Below are 16577 nucleotides of genomic sequence, written 5' to 3'. Positions count from 1 at the left end.
TGCCGTCAGAGATTACAAAGTTCAGATCTAAAATGTCATGAGATACAAAATAAATCTCTAAAAGTTGTTTAAATACTAAACTAGTAACCTAGGTTTACAGAAAATGAGTAAACTATGATAGATAGTGCAGAAATCCACTTCTGGGGCCCACTTGGTGTGTGCTGGGGCTGAGACTAAAGCTTCTCACGTGCCTGGGCTGTGGGCCGCGTTCAACGCCAGGCTGTAACTTGTTTCTGGCGTTGAACTCCAACTTGTAACGTGTTTCTGGCGCTGGACGCCAGACTGCAACATGAAACTGGCGTTGAACGCCAGTTTACGTCATCTATCCTTGAGCAAAGTATGGACTATTATATATTGCTGGAAAGCCCTGGATGTCTACTTTCCAACTCAATTAGAAGCGCGTTAATTGGACTCCTGTAGCTCCAGAAATTCCATTCCGAGTGCAGAGAGGTCAGGATCCAACAGCATCAGCAGTCCTTTTTCAGCCTGAATCAGATTTTTGCTCAGTATCTTTCTATTTTGAGCGCAGATATTTGCCAGTAAAAAACGTATTCTCGTGGTGTTTATTTTTTGAAAAAAAGAAAGGGGCGGTCTCAATAAGCTAGACCCATGCTTCGAGTTGTTTCATGCCACAAATAAACTCGAACACTTAAGAAATCTGTAGGACAGGCGGATTCTACTGTTGGCATTTTGGTTCTTATTTATAGTGATAATTATATGTCTCACGATCAAGGATATTTGAGATTTTTTTCTTATATGAGTTTGCTCCCTCAATTTCAGCCAGAAAATACCTGAAATTATAGAAAAACACACAAACTCATAGTAAAGTCCAGAAATATGAATTTTGCCTAGAAACTAATGAAAATAAACTAAAAACTAACTAAAACAAACTAAAAACTATATGAAATTAACCCCAAAAAGCGTATAAAATATCCGCTCATCACTCACTTAACCCAAATAGCCTACCCTTCCATTTACCTTTGTTAGCCACTTTGAGCCTTTTAATCTCAATTGTTATATATTTTACCACATTACTAGCCTTAAGCAGAAAAACAAGTAATACCCCAAATTGAATCTTTGGTTAGCTTAAGATAGAAATTATGTGTCAATAAAGTATGGGAAAACTGTGGGAACATGGGTTAATAAGGGAATGTGTCATGATAAAATATTGGAAATTTGGGTACCTACTCATGTGAAACTAAGAAAAATTATAAATCCATGTGTATTGGCAATGTTATTTTTATGCTGCAAAAAAAAACCCAAAAATATTCAATTAAATAAGTAATTAGATAAATGAATAAGGAGACAAAATTACCCCAATGCTAAGTCAAGTTCAATAAAGAAATCAATGCATATGTGATACAAGTTAAGAGAAAAGTTGATGCATGAGTATGTAAAACAAAAGTGGGAAAATTTTGGGTAGTTAAGGATGATTCAAGAAGAAAATAGAGTATGTATGTTAGGTGAAAGCTTAGGATAATCAAGGATTCAATTTATAGCTCACTTAGCCATATATATACCCTCACCTTTACCTTAGCCCCATTACAACCTTGAAAAGACCTCATGATATTTGCATTGGTACATTAAATACTTGTTGATTGGTTAGGTGAAGAACAAGGTTTAGAAAGCATGATTAGACAAGAGTAGAGTGATTACCCTATACACTAGAGTGACTAGAGTGCATATACACCATCAGTAAGGGTTCAATGCTTAATTTTATGTTCCCTGCTTTCATGAGCTGTCTTCTTACAGGTTTACTTGCTTTTACTGTATGAATTTTAATTAGTGATATTTGATTTATATTTGTCTTAAAGAACTTATTTATTTTTAACCAAGTAGACAAAATCATATAGTTGCATTCATATACATAGGTTGCATTGCATTGCATGAGTCTTACTTTTTTCCTACTCATTTATTTTATCTCCTTAAGCTAAGCATGAGGACATGCTAATATTTAAGTGTAGGGAGGTTGATAAACCACTATTTTATGGTTTATCTTATGTTTAATTGAGTGGTTTCATCAAGCCTTTACCTACTTATTCATACGATTTGCATGATTTTATAATCCCTTCCTAGTATTGTTTTAGGATTGAAAACTTGCTTTCTAAAGATCTTTAATTGGTATATTTTAATTCTCCTTTATACCATTCGATGCCGTGATCCGTGTGTTAAGTGTTTCAGGTTTTATAGGGCAGGAATGGCTTAGAGAATGGAAAGGAAGCTTGCAAAAATGGAAGGAACACAAGAAACTAAGGAGATGACCAGCGAACACCGACGCGCGCGCATGGCTCACGCGAGCGCGCGGAATGGAGAAAATTGTAGCGACGCGTGCGTGTGCCTGACGCGTACGCATGGATTAGAGTCTGCACAAAAGACACGAACGCGTGGACGACGCGCTCGCGTGACAAGAAAAATCGCTGAATGACGTGAACGCGTGGATGACGCGTATGCGTGACCTGCGCGATCTGCAAACTTAACAGAAAATGCTGGGGGCAATTTCGGGCCGCGTTTTGACCCAGTTTTCGGCCCAAAAACACAGAATAAAGCCAAGGAACATGCAAAGACTCAACACACACGACTTCACATATTCTCATTAGGATAGTTTTAGGTTTTTAGATCGGAATCTAGAGTGAATTACTCTTCCTCTAGGTTCTCTTTACATTCCCAGTTTATTGCTTTTGCTTTTGGATATTGAAGAGTCATTACCTCTGTTGAAGAGACTATTCTAGTTTGTTTCCTTACTTACTCTTTTATTTATTCCATATTTTTAATTCTTGTTTAAAGTAGTAAGTGAATTATTTTCATGAATTGTTAATGCAAAGGATTACTTTTATTTTTAATCAATTTTGAATCCATATTTTATTTAAATTCATCATGTCTTCTTCTTATATTTTTATGAGTGTTATATTCATGTCAATGGAGTAGACTCCATACTTGGCATGGGGGTTGATTAAAAGGAGACACTTGAGTTGGAAGGCTTAAGTGCTAATTAAACTGGAAGTTATTGGCTAGTTTTGTATTTACTAACGCTAGACCTTCCCAAGGGAGAGGACTAGGATTTGCGAATAAGAGTTAGCTCAATCACTTGACTTTTCTTTATTTAGTAAGGGTTAACTAAGTGAAAACAACAACCTTTTTAATACTACACTTAAGAGATCCCAACAAGGATAGAACTTCCAATTAATCATTCCCCCAGTCAAGGCTTTTTATCTAGAATATTAATAATCATTCTTAGTTTTTATTGCTTTAATTTACAATTATTTAATTACTCGTTATCCAGACTTAAACTCTCTTAGAATTTTCTAATTAATAAAATAGCACCCTTCCTTGCAACTCGTTGGGAGACGACCTGGGACTCATACTCCCAATATTTTTATTCTAAATTTTTGTGACACCTTTCTAAATTGGTGAGGCAGATTTTAGCTGGTTAAGAGCTATACTTGCAATGCTGTTCTTATATTACAATCTCTTAATTGGCCTAACTTCTGCCACGCACCACCCACCTTCATTAACATCCTTTCAGGCAAAAGACTGATTGCTACCCCACCATCGATCAAGACTTTGTTTACCTTAATTCCACTTAAGGTGGTAGTTATATGAAGCGGGCGGAGATGGGACATTTGTTTTTTAGTGGGCCGAAGAAAATACCCCAGCTCATCTTCAATTCGGATGAAAGAAAAAGCTTCCTCATCCTCCATATCATAGTCTTCATCTGGGTCACCCTCATATTCTCCCAGATACTTGGTCGGAATGATCGAAATCATTCCGATCATGTCATCATCCCCTTCTTCGAAATATTCTTCATCAACATCAACTTCTTTATTTTTATCCACCCCTAAGGATTGAGTTACAGCTTTGCCTTTTTTCCATCTTTGCAGGAGATGGAATTCCCTTTGGACAAGTCTCTCCATCAGAAGGAAAGACAATTCGAAAATGCACAGAAGGGGTTGCAACAAAGGTGTAGTCATACTTTGTTGAGGAGCCTTAGAACTCTGACCCTCTATGCGCCGAATTGGCTGTCTCTAACGCGCCTGCTCTTCTCTACGAGCCAATTCTTTCTTCATTCTCTCCTTTTCGAAAATTTCTACTGCTTCGGCATCAAAAACAGCATTACACCGTGGACATAAAGATACGTCCCGGTCTTTAATCTTTTGCTGAACTAAAAAGTCCAACAAACCATCTCCCGCTCGGGGATACACCGATCTAACTTGTGACTCAAAATCATCAAGAGCCACGTCAAAGTCATAGGACATGCCAACCATGTTTACTCCGAAACATGGCTCAACAAGGCTAGCATCGATATCGAAGGGATCGACATCAACCTTCATTTCCTTCTTTCCATCATCGAATTTCAATCGTCCCTCCATTATTGCTTCCTGAATTAATTCCCTGAAACGAACACAATTGTTAGTCGAATGACTTGTTGCTTGGAGAAATTTACAATAAGGTTTTCCTTTCAAATCTTTCACCGAAAGTAAAATTCTACCCTCAGGCAGAATTAACTGTTTATCTTTAAGCAACACGTCGAAAATCTTATCAGATTTCAAAATATCAAACTGTATTTCTTTCCACTTTTTAGTTTTGAATCATTCAATTTTTCATTACTAGAAATCTTTTTAGGTAAAGAACAGACATATAGAGGGCACTCCTGAAGTTCGGCCAAATCGACCTCTGTCTCGAAATCGAGTTCCTCTTCTGAGGACTCCATAATCACATAAGCAACTTTTTCTTTTCGAGTAAAATGTTTACTCTTTGATCATTGCTCACTCCTATATTTCTCTTTTTCTTTCTTCATAAGTTCGGTCTAGTGAACCTTTACGGCCAAATGGGCTAAATCAGGAATATGTACATTAAGCAACTTTCTACGCATATAAAATCTTAGCCCCATAATTGCTATTTTCACCACTTCATTCTCAGGTAATGAAACATAGCACCTACTCCTAGCGTTCTTGAAACGTATCATATAATCGTCGATGGTTTCACCATCTTCACATTTCAGAGCCACTAGATCAGTAACTGCCACATTCATTTCCCCTCGATAGAACTGAGCATGAAAAGCAGTTTCTAACTGATTCCATGTCGTTATCAAATTTGGTCTAAGATTCAAAAACCAAGTAAATGCATTCTTCGTTAACAAAGAAGGAAAAAACTTCATTTTAAAATTTTCATCATTGGCTAAGTTTCCAATCTCAACCAAATATCGAGCGACATGTTCAGTAGTTGATTCTCTGACTTCCCCAGCAAATTTTGTGACTATTTTTGGATTTTTCACCCCTCGTGACACTTTAGCCATTTGAAAAACTTGGGAAAAAGCAGACACAAAATGAGGTCAATTCATAAAACCAACATTTAGACCAACTCGGTTAAGTACTTCTTCCACAATTCTGGTGACTTGATAACATTCACCGCCATGATTAGCACGTAATCTGGCTAAAAAGTCATCAGCATTTTGACCTCGGGGAACTACATGAGGATTTTCTCTATTCAAAACATTGTTTTCATTTTAAAAAGTATTTTCGAATCCTTCATTATTTCCCCTGGTATCATGTCGTTCACCTTCCTCAAAATCTACGATTCGGACAATTCGTTCGACTTGTCTAGCAAGACGTTCGAATTTCGATTCGTGATCAGCCATCATTAGATTCAGAATTGTGGTCATCTATTGAGTCAGCAAATTGACCAAGTCATGATAATTTTCTTCTACTTGTTGTCGATATACTGCCATCGAATTAGCAGCATTCGAAGTAGAGCCCACATTATAGTCACGGGAGTACTCGGAATGTTGTTGTGGGTTTTGAGAATTATTTCCTCCATTTATACTCCCAAATCGTACGGGAGGCACAAAATTACCTACTGGTGGAACATAACCTGGAGGAAGACCATAAGGAGGCCAACCAGTGGTTAATGGAGGCTGGGTTGGTGGTAGAGTACCACGTGGACGAATATTGCGTCCAACATTTCCAGTTTGCGCGGTTGTAACTGCTACGCTTTCACTTCCAATTGCACTTTCCGAATGTGAAGTCACGTCTGCTTGTTGCACAATTACTGGTAGACTATCATTGGTAGAGGAACCACCATTCACATTTGACACTTCATCAACCATGTGAATGATTTTTCCACTTCTCAATCGCATACACCAAATGATATAAAAACTTTTTGACACACTTCAAATTTAAAATTGTCCCACTAGGCGTGCTAATTTATTTTGTCAATTTTTAGCAAATCAATGGTGGTTCGATATCTAGTAGTCTGGGAGCGAAACCTACTCCTCTTTGCAGGTACCAGTTTTCTAAAAGCGCATCAAAGTGTCTTCGATTAGACGGGTAATGGGATAAAAGATAAATTAAAATTTATAAAAGGATTAAAGAAGCAAATGAATAAAGCTTTCGAAAAGAAAATGTGCTGAAATCGGAAAAGACTGCGTTGAAATTAAAAGAAAACAGTAAAATGCCTTCAACCGGGTCAAAGGGCTTTGACATGAAAGTTAAAAGTGCAGCAATGTAAATTGGACGTTGAAATTAAATGATACTTGGAAAATAAACTTGCTTGAAAAATAAAGTTTACAAGAAAATAAATTGAAAGAGTAAAAACATGGAAGGAACCCTATAAAAAAGTAACTCGATCGCAGACTCAGGAATTCTCTGGGGATGTGAGTGTACTTGAGTATTTTCTGAGTTAAAGTTCCAACCTTTATTCCCTAAAACTTTTTAGTATTTATAATCCACTCTTGTAACTGACAATTAATTAAAGAAACACAACCTTGAATGCGCACTCCTTGCCCTTGGTAACCGTTCCCGCCCCTTGGCTAATTAAACGCTTACTCATAAATTCTCCACATGGTGAATGTCTTCAATTTCTCCACTCACATAACCGCTCAATCTTCTCTTCGAAATAACTCATTCGATTACTTCTTTCGAATACTTGACCGATTTAACCTGTTCAATTCGATAAAATATTTTGAAATTGAATCCATCGAGTATCTCCATCCAATACTTGTACGTGCATCTTTTCGAAAACTACTTATATTTTCGACCTCTTTACTACTTTAAACCAACTTACCTTAATCGAAAATATTTTTTCGATCAATAAATATATATGATGCATAGTATATATATGATACATACTATGGTATCTATCCTTTAGTAGTTATAGACTTATAGTAAAGTAACTTTAATTTTAATAACATTTATATAACCACCGTTAGAGACGGAGCCACGTTGCAAGTAGGAGAGTCCTGCCCCCACTAGAGTTTTGAATAAAAATAATAATTATATATGAATGTCTATATTTGCATCCCTTATTATATTATCTTTTTCCTGGCAAATAAATTATAAAAGTAATTTTTTTCAGGTTCATGTTAAAAAGAATTTTTTTTATTAAACTTAATATATTTTTATTTATTTATTTATTTATTTTAAAGAAAAATCTCCATGAGTCGAGTGAGTGACAGAGTGAGTGAGTGATAGAGAAAGAAAGAGAAGTACCGTGCTAGTATAGCATGTACAGCATATAAATCCATGTAGGCACTCCTCTCCTAAATACTCCATTATTGTTCTTCTATGGCACCTTCCTGTTGATTCAAGAAACCAATTGTCTCTCTCTCTCTCTTCTAAGTTCTAATCCTTCTCAATAAAACGTAAATAAACAAAGAGTTATAAGATAGGCATATAGAGATAGAACAATATAACAAATTTTTACATAACCAGAATGGGGGGTGGTTGGAGAAGAGCGTTCTGCACCCGTAACCCAGAATCCACAATTTTACATAACCAACACCGAAGCCAATCCCCAACCACCTGCGTCAGATTGAGCTTCCTCTCAGTCTCAGACACCGCAGATTCAACATCAAATCCATCTACTCCACGCTCCCCTAGCTTCAAGCTATCCCTGTTCAGAAACAGCTTCAAATTCAGAGTAACATAACTTAAACACTAATACTCATAATTATACAAAATTACTAGTTTAATTTGTAACTTATTTTTTTAATTATGTGTAACAGAGTAGTTGTGGAATCTGTTTGAACAGCGTGAAGACGGGGCTGGGAACGGCAATTTACACTGCGGAATGCGGTCATGCTTTTCACTTCCCCTGCATCGCCGGCCACGTCAGCAGCAACAACACGTGCCCCGTCTGCAACGCCACGTGGAAAGTCGTTCCTGCCCTCCCGCACCAAAACGACGTCGTAAGCACCAAAATATTCGAAGCGAAGAAGCAATCTGATTCGGTAAGACCATACGACGACGATGAGCCTCTCCCTTCTCCCTTCTCCGGCTGCCAAATCGCTCCAATTCCGGAGGCCGACGAAAACAACGACGACGAAGACCAAAACGACGTGTTCCAGGGATTTTTCATAAATCCATCAAAGCCTCCAATGATGACGAAGGACGCTGATTCAAGGAATGTACGGGTGAAGCTGATGCCAGAGTGTGCTGTCATAACGTCGTCACAGAGCCACGAGACTTATGCTTTGGTTCTAAGAGTCAAGGCTCCGCCACCGCCATCGTGGAGTCAGATCGGTGCATCGCCACCGGTGGATCTTGTCACGGTTGTCGACGTCGGCGCCGGCATGAGCGGCACGAAGCTTCATATGCTGAAGCGCGCGATGCGTTTGGTTATCTCATCGCTCGGCTCCGTCGACCGGCTCGCAATCGTGGCTTATTCGGATTCATCGAAACGGTTGATGCCGCTGCGGAGAATGACGGCGCAGGGACAGCGGGTGGCTCGCCGCATCGTCGACCGCCTCATCTCCGGGCGAGAAATAGCCGCCTCAGGGGGTGTAGAAGCTCTGAGGAAAGCAGCGAAGGTTCTAGAAGACCGAAGGGAAAGAAATCCGTTCGCCTCCGTTGTTCTCTTCTCAGAAACAAGTAATTGGAAGCATCAACGAGAAAGCTTCGGCTTTAGCCACGTGTCTTCCCGGTTTACCTTTATAGAAGTCCCGGTTCAATCGTTTGGGTTCGGGAAAAGAACCGGGTTCGGCTTCCAACCGGATGAGGATCATTTTGCGAAGCGCATTGAGGAATTATTCAGCGTAACGGTGCATGATTTAACAGTTCAGCTCGAAGTTTCATCGCATCATGCTGAGATCAGAGATGTTTATTCCTGTAATAATGGACGGCCCACAGCGCTTGGCTCTGAAGCCTTTACGATTGGCGATTTGTACGCTGAAGAAGAGAGGGAACTGTTGGTGGAGTTGAGAGTGGCCACGTCAGCATTGGGAAGCCATCACGTGATGAACGTGAAGTGTGTCTATAAAGATTCGGTGAAACAGGACACTGTGTGCGGTAGGGAGCAAGCGCTTCCAGTGGCGCTACGGCTTGGTGGCAGAGCCGAGAGGCTTAGGAATGTGTTTGTGACGAGCCGAGCCATTTCCAAGTCAAGGAAACTGTTGGATCAGAATGAGTTTTCTAATGCTTATTGTGTGGTGGCTTCGGCTCGAGAGCTTTTAGCTCAGTGTGGCTCGGCTTCAGTGGACGAGTATGTGCGTGGCTTGGAGGCTGAGCTGGCAGAGATTCAGTGGCAGAAAGCACAGTATGAGAGGCAAGGGAGGGCGGTGGATGAGAGTGGCGAGGAGGCATTGACACCGACTTCAGCTTGGAGAGCAGCTGAGAAGCTGGCTAAGATGGCAACAATGAAGAAGTCATTGAATAGAGTCACTGACTTGCACGGCTTCGAAAATGCTAGGTTCTAGTGTGTGTAATTAATTTTGTATTTAATAAAATAGGAAAAGTTTCGCGGGATAAAAGGGAGTTGAAAAGATAAATAAGAAAATAACAAAAAAGTTAAGAACTATGAATACTGACACGGATACAAAATACGATACGATATAAGATACGTAGATAAATAATATTAAAATTTTTATAAAATACGGGATAATTAATAATATATACTATTTCTAAACTCATTTCAAGAATACACGTTAAGAATAAGACTAGACATGCTGACATGTGATGGTATTTAGGTGTATCTAAGAATGTCTAAAGAAGAATTTTTTATTAAGACTGTTTTGTCGATGTTAAGCAAATCGATGGTGGTTCGATATCTAGTGGTCTGGGAACAAAACCTACGCCTCTGTGCAGGTACCAAATTTCTAAAGGTGCATCAAAGTGTCTTCGATTAGACGAATATTGGGAATAAAGACAAATTGAACTTTATAAATCGATGAAAGAAACGAAAAGGTAAAGTTTTCGAAATAAAAATGTGCTGAAAACGGAAAGGTTTGCGTTGAAATTGAAAGAAATCAATAAAATGTCTTTGACTGGTCAAAGGAGCTTTGACATGAAAATCTAAAATGAAGAAATGTAAATTGGACGATGAAGATAAAGGATACTTGAAAGATAAATTTGCTTGAAAGATAAAGTTTACAAGAAGATAAATTAAAAGAAAGAAAACATCGAAGGAACCCTACAGAAAGGTTACCCGATCGCAGACTCATGAATTCTCTGGGATATGAGTGTGCTTGAGTGTTTTCTGAGTTAAAGTTCCAACCCTTATTCCCTAAAACCTCATAGTCTTTATAATCTACTTTTGGTAACTGACAACTAATTACAATTAATTACAGAATCACAATCTTGAATGCATACTCCTTGGTAACCGTTTCCGTCTTTTGGCTATAAACATTTCCCATGATTTCCTCGCGTGATGAAAGCCTCTAACTTCTCCACTATTATAACTGCTCGATTTACTCATTCGAATATCTTGTTCGATTACCTGTCTCGAAAATCTTGTTCGATTTGGCTTATTCGATTTAATAAAGTAAATGTAATCGACTTCGTGTCGATTACTTCCAACCCACGCTTGCACGTGCATCTTCTCGAAAACCGTTTGAATTCTCCGATTTCTTCATCAGTTTGAACTACCTCGCTTTAATTGAAAAAATATTTTTTGATCAATAAATTGCCCCCTTGGATTAATGTGTTTGCCTTCGATAACATTATTAGAAGATAAAACACTTAATCCAAATTCAAATTCAAATTTCAATCTCTTAAATCAGCAATAATTACCATTTAACCTCCCCATTAATGCTGATCCACTCGACACATTTTTCGAGACTTACGCCTCCTCTTTCCACCACTTCACCTTCTTCGCGAAGTTACCTCTTTTTGCATTCCTCCTGTAATAACGGCTACAGTAACACTTTAAATTCACCATTCTCGCCCTTGTTCAATTTTTCTCGAACCCTTGCTCTCTGAATTCCTCTCGTGTTATCCTTAACTTTTTCAAAACTTCCTTCTTCTCTGTTCTGCAATGGCCACTTCCTCTTCCCATGCTGCTTCCCAAGATAAGGGTAAAGGTCATATGGTTGTGCCACCAGCTCCATCAGCCTTCCATATACTGAATCAAGTCAATGATGAAGTCATTGACGACCCACAACTTCAAACTAATGATACCAGAATCTTAATTCCTTTCATAGTAGGGGGAGATACCCACTGCTTCCTAGGGCCCGTCGAAAATCCCTGGAGAGGGCAAATAAGAAAACATCTTTCTTCCCCAGTGCTCGAGGGGAAGATTCGTTAATTAACCAAACCCTTGATATTTCCCTCTTCATCAACCAGAAACCTTTCAGAAATAATCTAAAAATTAATCTTCGAGGATCTGATTTTACATCCTGGTATCAACGCCTCACCCCAACAAAGACTGCTGACTGGGGGCTCTGGGGATCCAAGAACTGTTACGGCTTTCTCACTTCTCACCTTCAACGCTTCCCTGGATGATTGGGGCTGTGACTTGTTTTTGAAACCGGACAACCAACAACTTTCACCTTCCTTGTGGGATGATTGGTATATCTCTTTTAGATGTAGCCGCTATCACAGGGCTTCCAATAAATTTTCCAGACTGTACTCCTGATATGCAGCCTGAGCACCACTACAATATTGTCTTATCCACTTCTTACAGTAAGTTCATTGCCTAGAACATGGGTGTAAAAGGCACTACTGTCACAGATGACGAGCATGTAGCCTTCCTATTCTATTGGCTGAATGCAATCATTTTCTGTTCTCGAAGCATTCAGATGTCAAAATTTTTCCTTCCCTTGGCTGCTCTACTTCATGAAGGGAAAGCTCTCAATTTGGCCAAACTTCTCCTAGGACATATTTTCGAGGAACTTGGCCAATTTGTACATTGTCTCCGAGACAACTATATGATTAGTACAGGTGGCTCTCTCTAGCTCCTCCAACTATGGCTAAATGCCATTTTCGAAAAATTCATGATAAAGCCTGGGAGTAGTGGTACTGATGAACAATATATCAAAGGCTTTTGGTTAGCTGATTACAAGCCTAACTTCCCAAATACACAATCGGATGAAGACCGATTCTGGACTATTTTTTCACTCTTCCACTCTTGTAAAGATTTCTACAATGACAACCTCAATTTTGCTCCTTTTATGCATCGAAATTGTGGTCCTGCTTGGCTTGATCATTTACTCTTCCTAAATGACACTGAAAAAAATGAACTTGCCAATCGGAATTGAGCAAATTTACTAGCTGTCCAAATAATTTCTATAGGGCTGCCTCAACACAAGAAAGAAAGGTTTAAAGTGAATCTTTATGCCCCTTATTTTACAGCCAGGCAACTGAGATTTTCTCAGGCCATCCCATTTCCACTACCTTGAAACAGTGACCCATTCTGCCACATCACTCTGACTTCCCAAAAGGAACCTGATGCTTGCCTCTTAAAAAACCAGCAACACAAGGAATGTTTCAATTTCCTTGTTTATGATCGCAACTTCTACGTCTTATTTTGAATGGTGGACTGCTTATTATTCTAAATACACTCGTACTTTATAGGAAATTCAGCAGTCTGCGATTTGAATAGCTCCTGCTACTGAGAGTTCCCCAAAAAGAACTCACAAAAGAAAAGCTGACACTGCTCGACAACCACCACAAAAAAGTCGAAAGACTCCCACCAAGACTTCAAAAAGGGTAACTATTTCTATTTATATTTATGCCCCATTAACTTGAAATATTCTAAAAATTGAATTCACTTAATAACTCTATATTTCGAGTTTTTATTAGTTGCGACTGCAACCATCGAGCAAGAGTTCTGAAGGGAGTGAACAAACTATAAAGGATGCCCTTGCTGCTTCCTCTCAATCGGAGGATACGGCCGATTCAGACCCTGGTGCTCGATTAATTCAAAAACCAAGACTCGTTCTGGTAACATTATCATTTCTACGCATACTTTATTTAAGTTAGAATAAATCTCAACTTATAACTATGTACCTTTATGTCAGCCTTCCACTGCTGCTCACTCAATCACATCTCCTGTTGCCCCTGATCAACCACCTCTGCAACAAAAACTTGATGTAGGACACTATACATCCCACGATTCGATCCAAGCCACAGGGTCAACTCAGCCACTTCAAGCTGCTCTTCCACCTCCCCGTATAACACAAATGGTCGATTTGACAAAAGATCCTTCACAACATTCTCTAACACCAACTCAGATTCTTGAGTCAAACTCACCAAACAACCAAGCTGTGCCTTCTACTGAAAACCAAGTGGCACCAGACTCTGAGTCTGTTTCTAGAATTGCTAAAACTTCTAATTCGGACTCTCCCTGATCCAGGGTCTTAGAAATTCCTCAAGGTTTTTCCAGTCCCCCTCAACAGACTAAATTTCAAACTCCTCCTAAACAGAGGTCTGGAAACTCGGGTGCTTCTACCACACCTCTAAGTGCTACTTTGGCCAACCTGATCTCTGTTTTAAACCAAGTTATCCAGGAGGATGAAGTGCCTGTGCCAGTGCCAACACTTCCAAGATCTTCTACATCAAAACCTTCATTCGAATTGAGTGTTGACACTCGAGAACAACTTCGTTCTCTTCTTAAGCTCCTGGATCACCCACCAGCTGCTTGGATCAATGATGCACTTCTCAACCAACTTTTATCCAATCTTCTGAATTCTGCTATTAAACTCCCAACTTCTACTACACACTCTGCCATAGTCCAACAATGCAAACAACCTGCCAATGACAGCGTAGCTTCCCAAAACAAGCTCCAAGATATCGAAGCCAAAGAAACCAAGATCAAAACTGAAATGGAGAATTGCACTAAAAACCTTCAACCAATCAAAACTTCCCGTGAAGAATTCGATCTAAGGATTTCTCATGCTATTTCTATTCAAGATTTTTATGATAAAGAAGAAACAAGACTTGAAACAGAACTAGCCCAAATTAATGCAAAGCTTGTAAAAGTACGCCAGAGACGAGCTGATATAGCCAAACCTTTGACCACTGCCCAGCAAGAACAACAACATCTCATCCAAGAGATCGTTTCGATTGAGACTCAGCAAGAAGAATATGAGAAACAACTTGAAATAATCCAATTCGACAAGTTTAAGCAGGTCGAGGCACTTACAGCTTTGGACAACAAAAGGGCAAAGCTGCGTTTAGACTTGGCAAAACTTTTGGCATCTTGAATTTCTTTACCTCAGGCTTTACTTCTTTGTATTGGTTTCTATCCTTTCCAGACTTATGCATGTTTAACTTTAATTTAGCCAACAGTAATACTATTTCAAGTATTTTTCATTAATCGAGTGAATTATTTTGCCTGACTTGATATCCTTGATTCGATATGCATTCCCAGAATACGATCCTACCACTTGAAAAGGGCCTTCCCAAGTCTGGGACCATTTGCCAAGAAATTTTGATTTCTTTTCCATTGACAAAATAACTTTTAAAACCAACTCGCCTATATTAAAATATTTATCTCTTATTCGACGATTATAACTTCGGGCAATACTTTCTTTATGTCGAATCATATTATCAAGTGCCAGAATTCGCTCTGAATCTAACTTATTCAACTCATCAAACATTGCATTCCAGTAATCATCAACTGGCAAATCATTCTGTTTTAATACACTCAAAGTATTCAAATTAATTTCTAATGGTAGCAATGCATCATGGCCATAAACAAATTTATAGGGTGAAGTATTTGTTGACCCTTTTGGTGAATTTCGATAAGCCCAAAGTACTTGGCTTAAAGTCTCATGCCATATTTGAGGCTTGTTTCTGATATGCTTTTTAATCAAAGTTATCAAAATTTTATTTGCTGCCTTAACTTGCCCATTAGCTTGAGCATAGTAAGGAGTTGAAGTAGTCATACTAATATTCCTTGAGATTGTAAAACTTTTAACTCGCTGACCAGTAAACATCGTTCCTTGATCAGTACTTATTGTTTGAGAAATTCCAAATCGATGGATAATTTGTTCCTCAATGAAGTCTATTATTTCACTTTGACCAACTTCTATTAGGGAAATTGCTTCAACCCACTTTGTAAAATAATCGATTGCTATCAAGATAAACTTGTGTTGTTTCGATGAAAGAGAATGGATCAATCCAATCAAATCTAAAGCCCAACCTCTAAATGGCCATGGTTTTATTATCGAATGCAGCTCGGATGCAGGGATCTGCTGTATCGAACCATGTAATTGACATTCTTGACATGCTTTTGCATAATCGTGCAATCTTTTATTATAGATGGCCAGTACACGTGATTGTGATATAACACCTATTTTATTTTCTTTCCAGCCTGATGGGCACCGCATATCCCATTATGGACTTCACCCAAAGCAATATTTTGATCATCTTGGCCTAAACATCTCAACAAACTTCCATCGATTCCCTTCTTATATAATTCATCAGCCATCAAGACAAAATTTATTGCTTACAATTTCATCTTTCTATCAACCGGAATATTAGGATCCTTTAAATACTGCAATAGGCTTCCTCCAATCAGTATCTCCCCATTCGTCTATGCACAAAACTTCTCTTTCACTTGCAGGTACTAAAATTTGATGAACACTGGCTAATTTCTTAAGAGTTTCTGGACCGATTGTATATATCGAAGCAATTTGGGCTAATTCATTAGCAATTTCATTATGAATTCTTGGAATGTGAACCAAAGAAACTTTTCGAAAGGAGCTCAACAACTTCCAAGCATTTATTAAATACTTTTGCAACCTCTCATTATTGCATTTAAACTCCTTCGATAACTGCTTCAAAACCAACTGGGAATCCCCGAATATCTGGACTTCCAAAGTCCCTTTACTAATTAATATTTCGAGACCCAAAATCAAAGCTTCGTATTCTGCCACATTATTCGAGCAAGGATATTTTAATTCGAATAGAAATTCTGATGGAATCCCTTCTGGTGAAATAATAAGGATTCCAACCCTTACACCATCTTTGTGCTTCGATCCATCAAAATATAGCTTCCAATAATCAACTTCAACGTCGATTACATTTGCCCCCTGGTCATTCAGATTGTTCAAATTATCAACAAGAAAATCTGCAATGACCTGTCCTTTTACAGCTTTAGCCGGGACATATTGCAAATCAAACTCTGTCAACGCCAGCATCCATTTTCCTAAACGCCCTCGTAACATTGGAAAACTTAACATATATTTGATAAGATCGGTCTGCGCTATAACTCTTACCGATTTAGCCACCATATAACACTTTAATTTCATACAGGTATAGTATAGAGACAAACACAATTTCTCTATCGGGGAATACCTTGTTTCGATATCAGTTAGAACTCGACTAAGGTAATAAGCAGCCCGTTCATGCCCGTTCTTATCA

At 38.6% G+C, this 16577-nt stretch overlaps 1 protein-coding gene and 1 long non-coding RNA gene across 2 annotated transcripts; one reads left to right on the top strand and one right to left on the bottom strand.

Moving 5' to 3' along the window:
• Positions 6514-8196, bottom strand: LOC110264945. Its single transcript, XR_002351370.1, has 3 exons — positions 8057-8196; positions 7485-7887; positions 6514-6935 (listed from the first exon to the last, which is right to left on the bottom strand). It is a non-coding gene; the product is annotated as an uncharacterized LOC110264945 (long non-coding RNA).
• Positions 7422-9737, top strand: LOC107609653. The gene is made up of 2 exons (XM_016311661.2): positions 7422-7914; positions 8000-9737. Exons 1-2 carry the CDS (start codon positions 7708-7710, stop codon positions 9686-9688), a joined length of 1896 nt encoding a protein of 631 aa, XP_016167147.1. The 5' UTR covers positions 7422-7707; the 3' UTR covers positions 9689-9737.

The sequence above is a fragment of the Arachis ipaensis genome, chromosome B07, assembly GCF_000816755.2.
Source record: "Arachis ipaensis cultivar K30076 chromosome B07, Araip1.1, whole genome shotgun sequence".
Classification (NCBI taxonomy): Eukaryota; Viridiplantae; Streptophyta; class Magnoliopsida; order Fabales; family Fabaceae; genus Arachis; species Arachis ipaensis.
The sequence above is the reverse complement of the archived record's forward strand: the minus strand, read 5'-3'. Positions and strand labels throughout refer to the sequence as shown.